This window comes from Rhopalosiphum padi, chromosome 4 (genome assembly GCF_020882245.1).
Source record: "Rhopalosiphum padi isolate XX-2018 chromosome 4, ASM2088224v1, whole genome shotgun sequence".
Lineage (NCBI taxonomy): Eukaryota > Metazoa > Arthropoda > Insecta > Hemiptera > Aphididae > Rhopalosiphum > Rhopalosiphum padi.
Window position 1 is genome coordinate 35,825,791 of NC_083600.1, and position 20,546 is coordinate 35,846,336.

General features: G+C 30.9%; 2 protein-coding genes across 2 annotated transcripts; one reads left to right on the plus strand and one right to left on the minus strand.

Annotated features, from left to right (window-relative positions):
- The first annotated feature begins 10 nt into the window (after positions 1–10).
- On the plus strand, positions 11–5,538 carry LOC132930192 (coatomer subunit alpha). The gene is made up of 3 exons (XM_060995916.1): positions 11–163; positions 942–1,351; positions 2,066–5,538. The coding sequence occupies exons 2-3, from the start codon at positions 955–957 to the stop codon at positions 5,356–5,358; spliced, it is 3,690 nt and encodes a 1,229-aa protein (XP_060851899.1). The 5' UTR covers positions 11–163; positions 942–954; the 3' UTR covers positions 5,359–5,538.
- LOC132930193 (uncharacterized) lies at positions 5,499–17,790 on the minus strand. The gene is made up of 4 exons (XM_060995917.1): positions 17,609–17,790; positions 13,991–15,660; positions 6,560–6,714; positions 5,499–5,957 (listed from the first exon to the last, which is right to left on the minus strand). The coding sequence occupies exons 1-4, from the start codon at positions 17,611–17,613 to the stop codon at positions 5,742–5,744; spliced, it is 2,046 nt and encodes a 681-aa protein (XP_060851900.1). The 5' UTR covers positions 17,614–17,790; the 3' UTR covers positions 5,499–5,741.
- Positions 17,791–20,546: the final 2,756 nt, after the last annotated feature.

The following is a 20,546-nucleotide window of genomic DNA, read 5'->3' on the forward strand; positions in this document are numbered from 1 at the left end:
TTGCGGTTGGTACACCGGGCCGGGCTATCAGCAACATACACGTAAACAAGTTGAACGAATTGAGTATTGGCAATGACTAAAAATTTCACTGTTTTAACTTTCAATAAATTCGAAGTTTTTGAATTATGGTGATCAATTTCATACAGCATTAAGATATTAAAGAGTAAGTACATATTACATCAGAACATTTGAAACAAAATATGTATTCAAAAATGTTTTATGATTTAATGTTATTTTTCTTTTGCGGTTTCTCTCGATAACATTAACCCTATTGACTTGTGGGTGTGTGATGTGTATTATAAAATGTTTATGATGGCAACTTTTAAGTGAATAAACCCAGCATAAAACACTTGGTTGATTAAATTTATTCCTATAATTAACTAAATAAAGTGTACACTATTCAATATGACCCAATGTAAATATATTCTATTGTTGTGGTGGTGAATAGTACAAAATATTCAATGTGTTAGAATTATTGTACAAATCTCATTCGGTGATATGTAAATAATTAAATAATTTACTATGAATTGCTGTAGATCGAAAATTATAATTTAGCAATTTGAACTAATAAAATATTATTAATATATCTATATTTAATTATAATTAAAAATATTGGTATCCTATAAATCTATATTTGCTATAGGTATTAATGTTATCAGTTGATTTCAATATTGACTTTATTTATTTAAATAATTGAGCTAAAGTATTAAATTTATAAAATCCTATTCATATAATCTTTGTATGTCTAAAATATTTAAAAACACTTTATGCCTAAAATCTAAGTATTAGAATACCTCTTAATAATACCTTATTTATAAATTTAAGTTCAAGTAAATATTTTACTAACAACTATATTATTAGAATTAATTAATACTGGTGGTATTAATTGATTGACCATTGTATTTTATAACTGAAATGTGAATTGTTCTTTTAAATTACAGGTGAATTATAATTATGTTAACAAAATTTGAAACCAAATCTGCCCGTATCAAAGGCCTTACATTTCATTCAAAACGGCCATGGATATTGGCTAGTCTTCATACAGGGGTAATCCAATTATGGGACTACCGTATGTGTACCTTATTGGATAAATTTGATGAACATGATGGACCTGTACGTGGAATTAGTTTCCACAGTCAACAACCTATATTTGTATCTGGTGGTGATGATTATAAAATCAAAGTATGGAATTATACTCAACGGCGATGCATATTTACATTACTCGGTCACTTGGATTATATTCGTTCCACAATGTTCCATCATGAGTATCCTTGGATATTAAGTGCATCTGATGATCAGACAATAAGAATATGGAACTGGCAAAGCCGTGCCTGTATTTGTGTTTTAACTGGTAAATACAATGAATAATCTATTTATTTTCATTGATTGTTATAATCTTGTTATACTTTATAATAGACTATGTTATTAAAAAGTATATTTTTAAACTACATAATATATAAGTATTTAACATATTTATTTATAGTAAAAAGTACTAAGTATTATTGATTTTTAAAACTATAACTAAGATGTCAGAACTCTGCTCACTAATACTTTTCTCTCTCAAATCCATGTATTTCATTAACAAAATACATTCATAAAATAATCTTCAACCAAAATAACTAAAATTTACTGACTATAATATTTCTACAGTTATCATATCATATTATCTAAATATTGACTTAAAAAAAATGTATTGATACTTCTAATACCTTTTTATTTAAATTTTAAATATATAATTTACATATATTTTTAAACTATAAATAAAATACAAAACCATTATATTATATAAAACCCTTAAAAATATTATCATCTATAATTTTTATGATAGATAATTTAAGTCAAAAAACTATTTAAAACCATGCAAAAAACCTAACCTAATGTATTTTGTCTGTTACACCTACAAGCCAGAGAAAAAAAACTAACAGCCTACAGCATTAACATCCTCTTTACTCATTTATACCTACAATCATTCAATATTATTTTATACTTAGTTTGTAGTCTGACATTCCTTACTTAATATATAAACATTTTACATTATATTTCATTATGTCAATATTGTTTTCAGGTCATAACCATTATGTCATGTGTGCTCAGTTCCATCCATCTGAGGATTTAGTAGTCTCTGCATCTTTAGATCAGACTGTTCGTGTTTGGGATATTTCTGGACTACGTAAGAAGAATGTAGCCCCTGGCCCTGGGGGACTAGATGATCACTTAAAGAATCCAAATGCTACAGATCTATTTGGTCAAGCTGATGCTGTGGTTAAACATGTACTTGAAGGTCATGACCGTGGTGTTAATTGGTGTTCATTCCATCCTACTTTGCCACTTATTGTCTCTGGTGCTGATGATCGTCAAATAAAATTATGGAGAATGAATGATTCTAAAGCATGGGAAGTAGACACATGCCGTGGACATTATAACAATGTTTCTTGTGTTGTTTTCCATCCAAAACAAGAGCTTATTTTGTCAAATTCTGAGGATAAAAGTATACGTGTTTGGGATATGACAAAAAGAACATGTCTCAATACATTTAGGCGAGAACATGAACGATTTTGGGTGCTTGCTGCACATCCAACCTCCAATTTATTTGCTGCTGGACATGATTCGGGTATGATTATATTTAAGTTAGAACGTGAAAGACCCGCATTTACACAATTTGGTAATTTCTTATTCTACGTAAAAGAGAGATTCTTACATCGTCTCGATTTCACCACCCACAAAGTGACCACTGTTATGCAACTAAGAGGTGGTGGACGTACACCTATTTATAGTATTAGTTACAACCCAGCTATAAATGCAATGCTTGTATGTACAAGAAATTCATCAAACCTTGAAAATAGCACTTATGATTTATATCAAATGCCTAAGGAATCGGCAGACAGTAGTGTTTCAGAAGTACCTGAGAGTAAAAGGTCTAGTGGTCTAATGGCTGTCTGGATAGCCAGAAATCGGTTTGCAGTCTTAGACAAAACACACATGTTAGCAGTAAAAAATTTAAAAAATGAATTAACAAAAAAGAATATAGGACCCAATAATATAGATGAGATTTTTTATGCTGGTACAGGTTTATTGTTACTGCGCGATCCCGAAAATTTGACTTTGTTTGATGTTACACAAAAAAGAGTATTGGCTCAAGCTAAGATAGCCAAATGTCGATATGTGATATGGGCAAATGATGGGTCATTGTTGGCTGTTTTATGCAAACATAATATTTATATATGTAATAGGAAATTGGAAATTTTGTGTACAATACATGAAAATTCCAGAATAAAATCAGGCGCATGGGATGATTGTGGTGCATTTATATATACTACTAGTAATCATATCAAATATGCATTGCCGGATGGTGGTGACTATGGAATCATACGTACATTAGATCTACCTATTTACATAACAAAAGTCAGTGGCAACCAAGTGTTCTGTTTAGACAGGGAGTGTCGACCAAGAGTATTAAATATTGATACAACAGAATACAAATTTAAATTAGCACTCATCAAACGCAAGTATGAGGAAGTTTTGCACATAGTCAGGAACGATCGGTTAATCGGACAATCTATAATAGCGTACTTACAGCAAAAAGGGTATCCAGAAGTGGCATTACATTTTGTCAAAGACAACAAGACCAGATTTTCATTAGCACTGGAGTGTGGTAATATAGACATTGCTTTGGAAGCGGCTAGGACTTTGGACGATAAGGTGTGTTGGGAACAACTGGGCCAGTCCGCGTTGCTGCAGGGCAACCATCAGGTAGTGGAGATGTGCTACCAGAGGACTAAGAACTTTGACAAGCTATCGTTTTTGTATCTGATCACCGGTAATCTGGACAAACTGAGGAAAATGATGAAAATTGCGGAAATACGTAAGGATGTATCTGGGCATTACCAGGGTGCGCTGTTACTGGGCGATTGTCACGAAAGGATCAAGATACTGAACGAACTGGGTCACAAGTCTCTCGCCTACCTGACGGCCGCTACCCACGGTTTGGACGCCGAAGCCGAGACCATCAAAGAGGGCTACGAAGGTAATCTACCGACAGTGACTGCAGGTGCCAAGCTGCTCAGACCTCCCGCCCCAGTTAGCCAAGCCGAATCCAACTGGCCCCTGTTGACTGTGTCTAAAGGTTTCTTCGAGGGCGCTATTCTGTCAGCAGGCAAAGCGTCAGGGCTCATCGACACAGCAATCGGTGAGGACATGGCTGTTGAGGAAGAGGGTTGGGGAGCAGAGGCAGACCTGGGTCTGGAGGGGAGAATATCGCCTACGCACTCGGAAGCCGAGGAAGAAGCAGCATCGGCAGCCGCGGCGGACGGTGGTGGTGAGGATGGCTGGGACGTGGGTGATGAAGAGGTGGAACTTCCTCCGGAAGTGCTGGTATCTCGACAACAAGACTCCGACTATTTCGTAGCGCCGCAGCCGGCCGCCTGCCCGTCTCTTGCATGGTCAGCCAACAGTCAGCTGGCCATTGACCACGTCAAGTCGGGCGATTTCGAGAACGCATTTAGACTACTCAATGAACAGATCGGCGTCACCAACTTCGGGCCGCTTAAGAACTTGTTCATGGACTCGTACCTCAAGTCGTGCACATCGTACACGCCACTACCTACGCACCCGTCACTGTTCGTATACCCTAATCGCAACTGGAAAGACGGCGGTGGAAAAGGAAACAACAAGCCTGTGCTAGACATTAAACTAGAACAGCTACTCGGCGAACTACAGGCATGTTATCAGCTGACGACGGCCGGCAAGTTCCCGGAAACGGTGGCCAAGTTCCGGTCGATACTGATGTCTGTGCCGCTGCTGTGTGTGGACACCAAGCAGGAGGTGAACGAAGTCGTGCAGCTGGTGCACATATGCAAGGAGTACCTGGTGGGGCTGGTGATGGAGACGGCCCGCAAGGAGCACCCCAAGACCACGGCAGAGGACCAGAAGCGCATCGCCGAGATGGTCGCGTACTTCACGCACTGCGACCTACAAATGTCGCACAAAATCCTCACACTCCGCACGGCCATCAACGTGTTCTACAAGATCGGCAACCACAACACGGCCGCGTCGTTCGCCAAACGGCTGCTGGAGCTGGGCCCACGCGCCGACGTGGCGCAACAGGCTCGCAAAATGCTGCAGGCTTGCGACCTGAACCCGGTCAACAAGCTGCAGGTGGCCTACGACCAACACAATCCGTTCTCGATATGCGCCTACTCGTTCGTCCCAATCTACAAGGGAAAGGAGGAGGTGAAATGTCCGTTCTGTTCGGCGTCGTACCAACCTGTGCACAGGGGAAAGGTGTGCAACATATGTCAGATATCGTCCATCGGCCGAGAGTCCACGGGACTCAAGATAACCGCGGCGCACTACCGGTGAAAAATGTAAAATGTTATCGTTTTGAAATCGCTAATAACTGTTCTACTTGTGTTTTATTTTTCTATTTTATTATTATATTTAGGTATAGCCCTATGCATATTATTACTATGTTCGATATATTTAATCCATATATGTATATATTATTACGTACGAAAAGTATTTTATTGAATAAATAAATAATACAAAAACAACGACTGTGAAAATACATTATCTTATTTAGAATTAAGACTAGAATTTGATAAATAAATACATTTTTCGAGGCTGGCTGTGGCCAAGTGCGTGATCCGTAAACAGTATACGAAGTGTACAGTAATAGACTTGTGACAACATGTTAGTATATAATAATAATTTATAATAAATAATAATATTTAAGCGGCCAGTTATCAGAATTGACCAGCGGCGATAGCCATGATGTCTGGGTTGATAGTGGCACGTGGATTACTCAACAAGTTGCTCCTCATCTGCGGTTGTTTCGGGTGCAATTTGCACTGGCAGGAACTCACCACCTTTATGACATGGTTGAACATGTTGCCGTCCCTACACTTGAGCTGGACACGAACCATTTTTACGTCACCATCTGTGCATTGCAAAGCTTCCACCTATTTTGTAACAAAAAAAATTATGTATATATTATTATACAATAAATTGAAGCATTGAATGTTATCCAAACTTTAGTTATAAAAATTAAAAATATTTCATGAATTTTCAACTTTGAACGATTTTCATCAACATTTGAACTTCAAACGCTTAAGGCCAAATTTTTTTCGGGGGGGGGGGGGGGCTTGGATATTCTTATTAGTTGGCACCCCCAAATTGTTTCATGTTAAATGTTAATTTAGGTTTTAATAGTAATAGCCAAAAGGTATCAAATATCAATACTCAATAGCCATAATATAACATCATGAAAAAATAAAGGGGCTTCAGCACCCCAAGTTTTTTCATTATAATTGCGCCTTTGCTCATCAACTGATTCTAATTCAATAAAAATTGTTATCAATTATATGGTTGAAAAAAGCTGAAACATAATTGTCTAGCCTGTAATATCGTATAAAGTCTAATTTGAACGAAAACATAGTTATTGATTAATCATTAACATTAATTTCTTAATTTACATCCCTGACGCAAAAATCATGCAAAAATGCATACATATATTTATACCTATAATTATATCTACAGTGTATGCCCATGGGCCCATATATACCTGTTGGTTGTCAAGCATAGAAGATCGATGTCTTTGACTCAATGAGTTGGCCGCAACAAGACAGCGATCGGCACACACGACTTCTACAACGGGTTTAGTGGATACACATTGTCCATCGGTAATGTATTTAGATGACCGCAAGTTACAGTTCATTTCTGAAAAATTGCACCGGTAATATTAGAAAAATTAATTTTGTAATTGTTATAACTGTTATTAGTTTATTACTTATAACTTATTAATCGTTAATCATTATAGGTATAATTATATACGTATTACTACGATTTTATACGATTGTTTTTAGTAATAGTCTATTGGTACCTATGGAACGATCAGCCGACCCAACTTTCGTCGAGACGCTATAGGTATGCGTTAAGAACCAATATTATATTGGAAAATGAATTTTATTGTAATCAAATCTAATCATTCCACGAGTCGTTACCAGTGACAGATAAGTGTGTTATTATGGTAAAATTATTAAATATTTTTAATATTCATGTTTACTAATGTGCATCATTGCATTTTTAATTTCTACATAATGATATACGTTGAAATGTACAATATATAAGTATATATGTGAGTATAAATATAATTAACTAATCCAATTTCTGATTTTGCATTAATCTCTTATAATATTTTTAACGTTTTAAAGTGAAAAAAAAATAAAATAAAGATCATCGTTTCGCAACTCATTATACTCGGTCTTCAGATTTTTTAGAAATATATTTTGAAGTTTCCTGAACGATTCCAGCACAGCAAAAATCAGGGCATGAATACAGAATAGGTAATAAACTAATAAATCAATAAATAATCGTTTTTTCACCCGCAGTAAAACTATAATACCTACGTATAATATGATATAATACCGTAATATTAGGTACTGTTCATCTTGTTGAAAATTCTGTTCAAATTATAAATAATCTAACCTGTAAGTCAGCTATATTATAGGCCTTAACCAAAATGTATAGATATTTTGGTCGTGAGTCGTGACCACTGTCAAGGTTATAGTAAATTTAAATTTTGATCAGATATACGTACATTGTACAAAATATCATTAATAACAACATTATATTGTAGATGTTATTAATTTATAATTACAAATTTACTACTATTCGCACGAATCACAAAACCTCTGTGGGCATAAATAATTAATTTGATTTTAGGGCGTTTACCAAAACGTTAAAAGCATTAAGCACCGTTAAAAATATTCTTAGTAAATATTTTACTAAATCTATTTTGTTTGGTCACAGCGGTATGCTTGTTAGTGTTAAAACAAACTGACTATATATAATAAAAAAAAACTAGGTATTTTTGAATACGAAATGATAATGAAATGTTTAATATACATTTTGTAAATACATTATTATTATGATTATAAAATTTGTAATAATTTATTGTAATTATATACTCAAAGGTTTTATGAGAAATGCGATGCATAAGCGATAAAATGTATATAATACGATACGCTAACTATTCACAGTTTAATTTATCACTAAAGAGTGTTCTTACGTCTGTTTTAAATATTAATATTATTAAATATTTGCGAAGGCAGATCGGTGTGCCAAAAAAGTCCATTTGAATATTAGAATATTAATTTTTAGAGTAAAAATGACAAGTTTCTATGAGCTATAATATCTCGTTTATATTTTTTCTTCGATATATCAATTGATAAATGATAAATGGTGAATATACACGAATTTATGTGGCCAATATTTTATAATTTATTAGAGTATTATGTCTTATGAGAAACGTTATTAAAAATTAATTAATTTTTATTTAATTTTTAATTTATATTTGATTTATAATTAATGAAAGATCTATTGATCTTGAGTCTTGACTATTGAGCACCAGATATTTGTATTTAATAACAACATACATTTTCTATGTACGCCATATTACGGTCGTATTATGTGTAAATACTAAAATACAAATTTTTATCGGAGTATATAAAATAATTTTCTATGAAATTTAGATTGGGTAAAAATAAATTAATTTGAGTAGGTTATAAATGGTATATAATAGCTGTAGCAATTCGATTGACTAAGTAAAACATTATACAAATTCTCAGACTATGAATTAGCAGACGTTAAATGAATAGACGATGATGGTTATTAGTTATACCTAACTAAACTGACATACTGTTAATTATAAATATAGGTACGAGAATAATGTATAGTTATAAGTAAATTTATATTTAATGAGCCTTTTTTACCGCGTGAGACTAACATTTAAAAAATAACTGTCAACCAGTGTCAAGTATACTTAATCTTGCGTAATTTAATAACATATTTCAAATCAAAACTTAACTTTACGTCTTTACTTTGATTCAAATATCCTTTTCCTATAACCAACCTTTCACGATTTGCATACAAAGTTAGCCAAATTTTAATTTAAATAATTATTCGAATAAATATGTGTTTATTGAATACAAAAATATTGTTTTTATTCGATTAATTTTATTTAAAAATTGTTAAATAATAAATAAATAATAATGCTTAAATTAAAATGTATTTGAATAATGCCTTACTCTGTATGCAGAACCTTATCTATATCTACAGGCATATTATACATTTCCGTTCTATTTATTTACTATTTTGAGTTGTCTCTCCTTATTCCTTGGGAAAAATATATAAACCATACTCTTTTTCAATCTAATTAAACACAGATCTCGATTTCAAATAAGAAATGAACAGGTTTGTCGGGTTTAATTTAATAATTATTTTCTGTGTGTGTTTCATTAATAAGAGTACCTATAAAACTACTAAATGTAATGAGTATATTTACCATTTGGTATATAGTATCAAGTATGCATTATAAATATATTAAAATTATAGGATAAAAAATAAATAACAGAAAGAAATTTAATGTAAAAAAATAAATAAATGTTGATGTATAAGTAAAAAATTGTCAGCCAATAACCCAGATGCCAATTGCTAAGTTTTCTCTTAATAAAATAAGTACTCATTAATGACGTGCTCTTGTGTCTAATGTAAAATGTTTCATATACCTACATTAATTGAAAATTTCTAATAAACAGATTAATATAAAAAATATTAAAAATAGTAACAGGTTAAAATTTTAAATACACACGATTGGTCCCATAATATTATTTTAATTGCAAATATTTCAAGTTTAACGAGCACAACCAATAAAGTATAGCGAAAATAATATTATTAGTTAAGTGCGTATTACACATTTTAGGATGATTTATAGAATTTGTTTTTGTTATATATCCACTATTTAGTTTAAAATAATTCTAATTTTAATTTTAATTAATAGCTAATTATAGTTCATTACTTTTAAAAGAAATTTCTATTGGAACTATGTAAATATTATGAGTAGTTATAGTACCTTGCCACTTTGGTAACCGATAATTTATTTATTATAACGGGTGTTGAATGTTTTTATAAACGGTTTAACTGTACCTATAAATTGTTAAAACCTGTATAAAAACTACATTTTAAATTATACATTTATATTTTATAGGTACTATCATTATTTTATTTTTGAAAATATAACCGCTTATTAAATTTAAGTCAAATAGAATTTTCTACATAATTTAAGTTTAGAAATAAACAACATTAATTGGTACACTTGTGATGTGATATTAAATTTGAAAGCAATTATAGAGATAAATAAGGAATAAAAATCATAAAATAAATTCAAAAAATAATCAACTAGTAACTACAAATGTCAAATGTCATATGTGAGTGTGAACTATAGTTTGAGTATGAAAAATATTGAAAATGTAAAATAATTCTTTGGACGTCGAAGTTTATATATAATAGTATCAAAAATAAAAATATACGTAAGATGTTTGTAGTGAAGTAAAAAATAATACAAATAAAATAGAGGTAGATAAAAGTTGCGAATCGAGATGTTAAAAATTGACTAAATTGACAAATAAGAAAATGTATATATTATATGTAATATATGTAAATGAAGAAAAATCAAATTTTAAATTTTGTTTTTTATAACAATTTCTGATGGTACCTATAGAAATATATACGACCACTAGAAAATCCAATCCCTGATTATTACCATACATATTTGGTTACGTTATCCTAATAGAGTAATAGGTGCATCTGATATAGATATACCTATATATTACTATATACCTACCTACTTACCATTGTGTCTTAAATAAAAAATATGTATGAACATTTTTGTGGTCGACATAATAAAAATGTACCAGGTAAAGGTATTATAAATATATAATATATGATATTATGTTGCTATTTTTATTGCTCTTCATCTGAACTCCCAGAAAGATTACAATGCAGGTTTAGTTAGCAAATTATATATTTAGGAGCTGCGTATTTTATATAGGTGCACTTGGAGGAATCTTAGGATCTTAGGGATGCTTATAGTTTCCCATCGAATTGTCCTTGCACAAATAGTTTGTATCGGGAATATACAATAAGTATATAAAATACTACATACAATATAGTGTTTTTTTATGAAACAGATTAACAGAAAATAAAAATAACAGGAATTACCAAATATTTTTCACATTTGCTGAGAGATTAAGTATACCTAAATAAATCAAGGTCTGTGTAGGTAGTTAATTATTTATAGACGACTTTTGTAATCTGTGGGAGACGCTTTCTCCCAATGTACAAAAAATAATAATAAATAATTATAAAAACGGCGACATGTGTGATAGGTCGTAAACACCGAAGATATCCTACAGCAGATAAGTATATTTTTATTTTATAGATTATAATATACTACATATACATTATAAATACATCTAGTTAAAAAAAGTATGAAATAAAATATATTAGTGTACTTATATATATAAGTATATATAACATTAAATAAACATGAGCAAACGAGTCGAGTACAAGGTCAATGAAATTGTAATTGAACGTCTATATATGAAAAATGATACTAGGACCTGATACGATGAGGAGATATTGCTACAGGTTTGGTTCTAAAATTCTTAGTAAAATAGTGCATTTATTTGACGTACGTATCGGATGTTTAAAAACTAGGTGAACCAGTTTCTACAAAACAAAAACGTTAAAAACATGCACAATATCGTTATCGGTGGTGGTGTGTTTAAAAATCCAGTTTAATTCTGGGATGTAAGAAAGTTATAAAACTTTTAAGATTTAAATCAGTATACAAGTACACTAACCCGGCACTGAAATTCCAAGGACGACAGTTTACATATTGGCGTAATTTCAGGGGTGCAAAACCTCACTTTTACATGGATTGAAATTGTTTAAGCAGTATAATTATATTATTTTCTTCATAGTAGTGCTCGTAATATTCTTAATTTCTTCAATAAAGGTAGTTTTATAATTTTTATTAGTGACATACACGACTAACGACTATCAGTTATTAGTTATTGCCTATTGTCTATACACTTCTGTTCTTACTTTTGAACTTAATTTAAATGTCTGTTATTTGGACAATATTATTGAAAATAATGAATATTGTAGTACTACTGACCATTCTAGTCATCCCATCTTGTCCAAAAGATAAAAGGCCATCGTGAAGAAATCGTTTACGAATTTATTGCGAGTGTGGGATTCGATTTTGTAAATACGAGTATTTACTTACTAGGTAATTTAAAAGCATTGTAACTAACAATATTTTAGTTTTTCTGCAACTAAAATTTAACGAAATTTAGAATATGTACCTACGTATATCTTACATATTTATGTGAATTCGCAGTCTGTAATTAACCTTATTTTATATATGAATATAACTATATAACTCAATATAAATGGTTTCCTCACTACTCACTAGGACAATGTATATTATAATACTATAAACGAATTGTCATAACTAATAACTAACGTGTTTATGTATAACTAATGTAAATAATTGAATGAAATAATTAAAATGTGTTTAGATGCGTGTTCGAATTACTAAAATATGTATGATTTTACATATTATATAGGTACGTACACAAATTTTGGAATTTAGGCTTTTAGCACATATTTAGACTGCATTTAATCATAGAGAAAAACAGTGCAATATTTAATTGAATTTTTATATGAATTAAATTAAATGTACCAATAAAATTTCAATCACATTATAATGTATAGTTATTAGACTAATATTAATAGTTAGTAAACCAATGCTATATAACAGTATATATGTACCTATTACATCAGTTAATTATTTTATTTTACCTTGTTACCGAATTGTGCTGCAAAATATGTGATACATGTAATAAATTGTAAACAATATCCACTCAGTTAAGTATTTTTTAACATTATTTAATAATTATTAATGATAATAATATGTTTTTTACATATTTTTTATGTACATTTATTTCGACAACAAAATAAATTCATTTCCTATAGTTGTCAAACTAACTTTTATTTACTACCATATGACTAAAATACCGTACAAAAATGTGGTTTTTTTGGCTGTGTTTCACTTAGGTTAAAACTGGTTCGATGAAAGTGGTTATTGGCAGCCGGCAGCTGGCAGTAAGTATAGTGATTACGATAAATATACAAAATATATAAAAAAAATATGTTTTATGTCCCATAAGTCCCGTATCACCCTTAGTATATCAGTGGAAAATCAATATATTTAAATGCTGTTTTTTTTTACAGTAATAACTATGAAAATTCTGATTGAATAGCATAAAATTAAAATTTTTTTTCAACGTTTCAAAAATTATCAAACATTTTTATATGCAATTAAGTTTTTTAAATTTTCAAGATATCCATTTTGTTGATTTTATGTTTTAAAACAGTTCAAAAATAAATATATTAAAATTGAATAAAAATCGACAAAGTTAGAATCAATTATGTTTTTAAATTTCTAAGAATAATAATGATGATGATGCCTAAGAAACCTAAAAAGCTTTCAATTAAGATTAAAAAATTTCAATTTTTGATAAACGGTATTTTGTATGTCAATTTAAAATAATGCAAAAAAATTAATTGTTTTAAATTATAAAATATCTATTTGAGCCTGACAATACTTTATACTTATACTTATAGGTATACCTAATCAAAGTGTTTATTCTCATTTCGTAATTTTAGCCTTTAGGTTCACATCACGATAATTAAAATACTTAATGATAGAAAACCAGTTTTGCAATGCAGTACCTAAACGATAAGACAGCTATTTACACTATTGTTATTTCTATTCAAATCTAAACTTTAATTAGCTACGTGAACGAATTTCTGGCTGAAATAGATATTTTATTATTATTGAAATTGAAACAATTAATTTTTTTTTAAAGTTATCCTATGCAATAATTTATTAATGCAAGCTAACTAAAAATGATTCCCCACCGCAAATTAATGCAATGTTCGTAAGGTTTTCAAAGTCGAATAATTATTAATTATATCTCCCTGTACAATATCATTTTTCATTTATAATTTGAATAATGTATTAAATTATCATTATTAGGTACGTATATAGGCTTATTGTTATACACCGGACGTCCGGACTCACCTGTTTGTATATCAAAACTGTCCTGCACCGTGTAATCTGAATTTTGTTGATTGGTGCTAATTAACGAATCGATAACTTCGTCCATAGTGGTGGGCGGCGTCTTCGGCTTAATCTCGGCCGTTTGTTTGGACTTAAGGATGTCTCGCAGGAGTGATTTCAATACATCCTTGGGGTTCAGGTCACCCATTACGAACTCCGGACCGTTGGATTCCGTTTTGGGATAGCTCGGAGGCGGAAAACTGGCGGGGGGAGCGTTGTAGTACTCCTTTGATGGTGGTTCCGACATTGATACTTGCGTGTGAACTAATCCAGACGATAGCGCCGGTGATCTCCCGTCGAATTTTTCGTATTTAACTGAAGCTGGCCACTCGGTAGCCTGGTAGAATTCACGGGCTTGCATCGGGCCGTTGCCACTTTTAAGCGGTTCCACCACCGGTTCAACAAATCCGTATTTCATAGCTTCTACTTTTTTTGGTAGACTATCGTATCTCGGCGAGTTTTCATAGTAGGATGACGCAGTATGGGGGTCCCGCTTATACGACTTTTCGATGTCACGTTTATCGGCAATCACGGAAAAGCGGTCAGACCTGTCCTGTTCGCTACCGTAACCGTGATTGGGTACGGCGGATTGTTGTACGTCACCTGGTACGTATTCTTCTACCTTGTACGCGAATGGTTTCGTGTGTCCGTAATTTTTCAACTTTGGCACGGTCGTGCCGGCGTTGGCTTGATTCACGAGTGGTTGGTTCTTGTTGCTCACTGCGGCGTCCGACACCCGTCTGTTCTCGGCGATACTATTCGTGTCGACAGCGATACTGGGTGATTTGTACGGCGTGAATATCGGAGGTGCAATAGGACGGAACGAGTCTTCCTGCTGATGAAAGACTCCGCCATCCAAGACGTGTTTAGGTACCAGCACGGTCGCAAACGGTTTCGATGATGTTACCGCGGTCGCGTTCGCCTTGGCGCTAACCGTGAACGAAGAAAAATTTCGCTGGTTACTGGCCAACGAGGGTGAAATTTGCGGGGTGGTAGTGGTGGCAGAGAGGAGTGGTGACTGCGCTGCCTGGTTTTGCGCCTTCAAGACCCGTCTGATTTTTGAGCCATTGAATTTTGGTATGGTTCTAGATTCGTTTTCATTGACCGTCGGCACTCCTCGGAAGTTCACCGACGAAGTTGCATACTTAACTTCGGCCTCGGACCGAGACCCCGAATAAATTGGACTAAATTGCTGCAAGTCTTTGGTTTCGGTTGACGCGACGTTCCTAGCGGTCACGATATACGCGGATGGTGCTGCGGTCCTGAAAACGGAACCTGTAGTCGGAGCTGCTGGAAAAGGAACAGGAGTCGTGTTACTGGCAGCATCCTGCAGTGGTTTCTTCTTTCCAGTGGTCGTCGCGGTGAAGAACACTCGTACCACGTCCGATGGCATTTCCGTAGTCCTCAACGTCTGCTGCTGTGCAAAGTCCCTTACGTTCGATAGGTTAGCGTACACCTGCGCCGGATACACTGGATACGTCTTATGCAACATGGCGTGGTTCTGCGACGTATCATTTCCAAAAGATGACGTCCGGTGATTTTTATACTGCACTTCGTCTATCTTTCTACTTTCCCCGGCACAGTTACCGACGGCAAAACAAGAGACCACAATGATCCACGATTTAATCATACTGAAACACATAGTGTATCGTTTTGGTTTTTATCAATTCTTTCTCAAAACCATAAGTATAAATATGAATACAAATTATTAAAATAATGATTCAAAAATCAAAACAATAAAACCATTTAAAAATTTAAAATAAACGATTAATAACAATTTTGTTTTTATTCCTATTGGTACCTATTAATTTTATATTAACGTATCGTACCTACCATATACGTATACTTGCTAGTTCAAACCATTTCATGTTCAGACCACGGTCTAGGTTACAGTGTCACTGTCAATGTGTTTTTTTTTATAAATGTATTAATAGTAACTGCTTCTTTTATCATATTATTTTCAATATAATGTAAAAGTTAAAAAGCAAAGAAAACCATATCCATAAACAGCTGCAAACTACTTTCCCGCTATACATACCTACGCAATCCTAAACCAATCTTGTTTATAATTAATTGACTTTGTAGTTTTAGCTCTAGAGACTTTCATTTGGTACTCATTCGATACCCTAAACGTTTTTATTTTCGTTCCACTTTTTGATAAATTGATATATCATATTAAATACATTCTTTCATGTATATTGTATATCCCATTTCACTTTCATATCATATTAATTTATACTTTCCTCTCATGTAACATTCGATCTTACTATGTTTTTTGATAAAAATGTATTGTATGCAAAATGCAAAGCAAATTTCTTTAATAATAATTTTGCTAAGCTTAACAGTTTTAATCATTCCAGAAGTAATTTGAGATAATTAACATTTTATTTTTAAATAACTTAAAAAAAATTAACTATATTTTATCCAAAATGTCAATAAAATAACCTAAAGAAAACAAATCGTATCCAATTATTATATTTTAAAAATATCAAAGCAATAAGATATTAAAATAAGGACCACGAGTAGAAAACCAAACAAATATTAATAATATGTACATTGTACCAATACGTATATTATATTATACTCAGAAATATGTATAATAATGATTTATAACAATAATACTAATGTGTATTGTCAATTCAAACTTTAAATGATAATAAATTTATAATTCATAAATAATAAACAAGAATTCAGTTTTATTTGTTGTACATAATAGTATAACTATTATTCAAGGCTCTAATTTCAATATTCAATGTATTTTTATTTTGTATTGATTGCTGGATGACACATCTATTCCTATAGATATACAAATATTTCAAGTGTATACTATTTAAACGAAGAATTTTTTTACAATATTTTTTCATTTTAATGTTATTATTATCGGTGGACTTTATATAGAATTTTAATAATTCAATACCAAATATTTTTTTTTTGTTTTTCGTTGTTTTAAAAATTATTTTGAAATTTCTACTTTTGACCCTAACCTAATCAAAGTACGTACTAGATTTTTTAAAAGCATACATCATTGTAAAACCGCATGTATTGTCTTTCCTTAAAATCTAAAAAATAAAGTGTATACAAATATCATAATGATGTAAAATATTATGATCGTTATTATTTTTTAAGTTTCAACAAAAAATACAATGCTTATTGTTTTGAGAGTATGAGAGTAATTTTTCATATTATTATATATCACATAATGTTGTAAACACAATACTTTTAATTTGATGTTAGGCCTTACAAATATAATATAATTGTCAGAGGAGGCTGATCTTCTCGAGCCCTTCTTAATTCGCACAAACATGACAAACACTGATCACTGGTTATCTATATCTATATATTATGTATATTAAAAATTAACTACTTTAAGATGATATTCATATCATTTTAAATTTTTAAACTATTTCATGAAAATCAATAATGTATTAAAAATTTTATGTGGTATATTCAGTTTTAGACTATTTTTAAGATATTAATTATAAGTCTAAACTCAAAAATTGGTACATCATTCTGTTTATCAGTACGCTTACCTATTAAACTTGCTATAAAATAATAAGTACGAAATATTTTTATATTTACCTCATTGTTGTAATACCACGATATGAATATGAACTAGTATAATGACTACAAATACGTTAAATAAATAAATTATTACTTTCCTTTAATCACAAACGAACATTGTGATTTCAAAATGTAAAAATACTTTGGTTCAGGTGTAAGAACGTCAATATACTGCGTCAGTGCTGAGACTATTGAGCTGTATATTTTGAACCAGCGGTAGTTACCAGTTTCCGAGCTCGATCTAATTCCACAAAACTGGTTGCTCCTTGTCAAATGATTTCAAATAAACCTGTCCTGCAGGTTGTATTTCCCTTTTGCGCCGGTCGCAAAATAGAAGATACAAAAACGGATCTTATTTAGAAACGTATGGCGATTCGACAAGCTATTTTGGCAACTTGTACCCATAATATGGCTGAAAATAGAAAACACATATAGAAATTAAAATCAATCAAAAACAAAGTACAAATAGAGTAAATTGTATGTAAAGTTAAGTTTTCAAATTATTGTAGCATATAGAGTGAAAAGTAAATTTATAAATTGTATTGATTGACAATGTAAGTATTTAGTACACAATATACATATAATCATTAAATGCTTCTAAATAAATTGATAGTGTAATTAAGTTCTACTTCAGTAATTTATAATTAATAATTATATAATAAACTAATTCATGATTTACCCAAAAAAAAATTGTTAATTGTGAATTTTCCATTGTGATTTTAACTTTTATAGGTTAGAGATTAAGCACACCCTATAACTATTAACTAGGATTATAAAATATATACTAAAATTTAATTTTGCCTGGGTCGCTATATAGATCGACTAGCTGGGGCTTATTCTAAATTTAAGAAATGTCATTCGATAAATCACGAGAGCTCTTAAATCGAATTATCCTATCAGTAGTTTACGAGTTTACCACTTACTCAAGTATCAAAAGACTTAAGAATCTTTTTACGTCTTCATTTTCCTTTAGTCAGCACATCGACTTCGTGGTAACCATACCTTTCAAAAAAACCAACATAGGTTAGAATGGGTACAAAATCGATTCTATCTAACATTCGTAAACAAAATTGTGTCTCACTGTGGTTATATTTTACTGCCTCTACTCTATGTGATATGTTTAAAATATCCATTCACTTTTTTCGTGATACACTGCAATAGACAGTCATTTTTAAATGCTCTTTTTAAAGGTTTTTTGATTTAACTAAAAAATAACTTGTATTTTTCGAAATTTTCACGAATTTTGCATAAAAATGCATATAAAAATATTATGACTACATTTTTGATATTTTTTAATAGGAAAATGAACCACTTATTAGTAAGGGTGTAGTCAATTTGCATCAAAATTGACCCTAAATATTTACAACATGTATAATTTGCATCAAAATGTTTAAACTTCATTTGTAATTTACACCAAAATAAAGATTATATAAATATAATTTAATATGTATTTTTGTGCTAGAAATAAAATGTCTTATTATCATAAAAATTGCTATTCGATATTGGTTTGAACGAAGTAGGTAATAAATTAACGAAAGACAGCAACATTCTAATATATTATGATATAAAAAGTAGTTTTTTTATTTCCTAAAATAGATCATCTATCACGTGCTTAACACGATAATTGTAGGAGCAATATAACGGTACACTAATACAATTACATGGCAGAGCGATAAATTGTATACGGTCACGGTGAATTGGCAACAGGTAACAAACAAGTACCAAAAAAATTTAAAAAATCGAAAATTTAAATTTTCTATAACTATCTAAAAAACAAAGTATCTGTGGTTATTCGTTTTTAAATTATAACAAAATAAAGTAATTATTAGTAATTAATTTAATCAAATTCTGGTTTAGCCTAAAAATTCCCGTTTTCTTTAATTTTTGCAGGTTGCTTATCCCAATTATAAAAATAAGTATTAAGAATTTTTAATTTTTACCTCTCTAAAGTACAAACTACATACAGTTTGATATCCAAAATAACACTCTAAGTTGAAAATTGAATCATTTGATCCAAAACTTATCGTATTTAAACAAAAAAAACGCACTGCAGTGAGCATGCTCAGAATCTAAAAAATAAATCTTAAAATCAAATACTTACAAATACAACAAAAATTATTAATTTTATGAATCGCTATCATGATTTGTTTTATTGATTCCAAATTTAAAAATATGCCTAGAATTAAACAGAAAAAAATCGTAAATTTATTATTTGTAATTGCAGTATTTTTGCTATATATAATATATATATTTCTACTGAAGCAAAACAGAAAATAATAAAGAATAGATTAATTTTAACCTGGGTTAAGTCGGGAAATACAGCTAGTTATATTATATATATATTGTATAATTGTATCGTAATATAATATAGTATTAGGTATATTAATATTATAGTATAATAAATAGTAATGTACTAATATTAAAGTTATTAAACTATTAAGTTTTGCCAATGACCTCAACATTCTTGATAAAGACATAGAAAGTGTGACAAGAAATTCAAAGTGCTTGATTAGGAATGTATTAGACATTGAGTTTGAAAGTAAGCAGGCAAAAATTAAAAGCCATCAAAATTATTAAAAGTGAAACAAAACCAAATAAATAGTACACAATTACCTATACCTTTGAAAAAATAAATACCTTGAAGTGGATTCAAATCAAAGAGGGGATTGAAACTTAGAAATTAATAATGAAATATAGAAAGCGAAAAACCCGTATACCTACCTACTACACAGTACTACCTTAACTACCTATGTCTTGCTAAAATTTGATTTTAAATCAAAGCTATTCTCGAATCTCGAAACACAGATTAATTATAGATACTTTTGAGAACAAAATAATAAGGAACATTTATGGACTTAATACCTATCACGTATAAAGAAGCAAGTATAGAAAAAGGTAAAACAGATAACTGAAGAGTGAGAGAGGAGACATTGTAGGTTATTAACTAGGTATATAA

Bases quoted from the DNA above. Each gene is read 5' to 3' on its own strand.
- LOC132930193 (XM_060995917.1), bottom strand. The intron at 6,715-13,990 runs GTGAGTCCGGAC...GCAATTTTTCAG, and splicing joins CAGTTTTGATATACAAACAG to AAATGAACTGTAACTTGCGG. The intron at 5,958-6,559 runs GTATATATGGGC...GTTACAAAATAG, and splicing joins CTATGCTTGACAACCAACAG to GTGGAAGCTTTGCAATGCAC.
- LOC132930192 (XM_060995916.1), top strand. From the start codon at position 955: ATGTTAACAAAATTTGAAACCAAATCTGCCCGTATCAAAGGCCTTACA. The intron at 1,352-2,065 runs GTAAATACAATG...TATTGTTTTCAG, and splicing joins CTGTATTTGTGTTTTAACTG to GTCATAACCATTATGTCATG.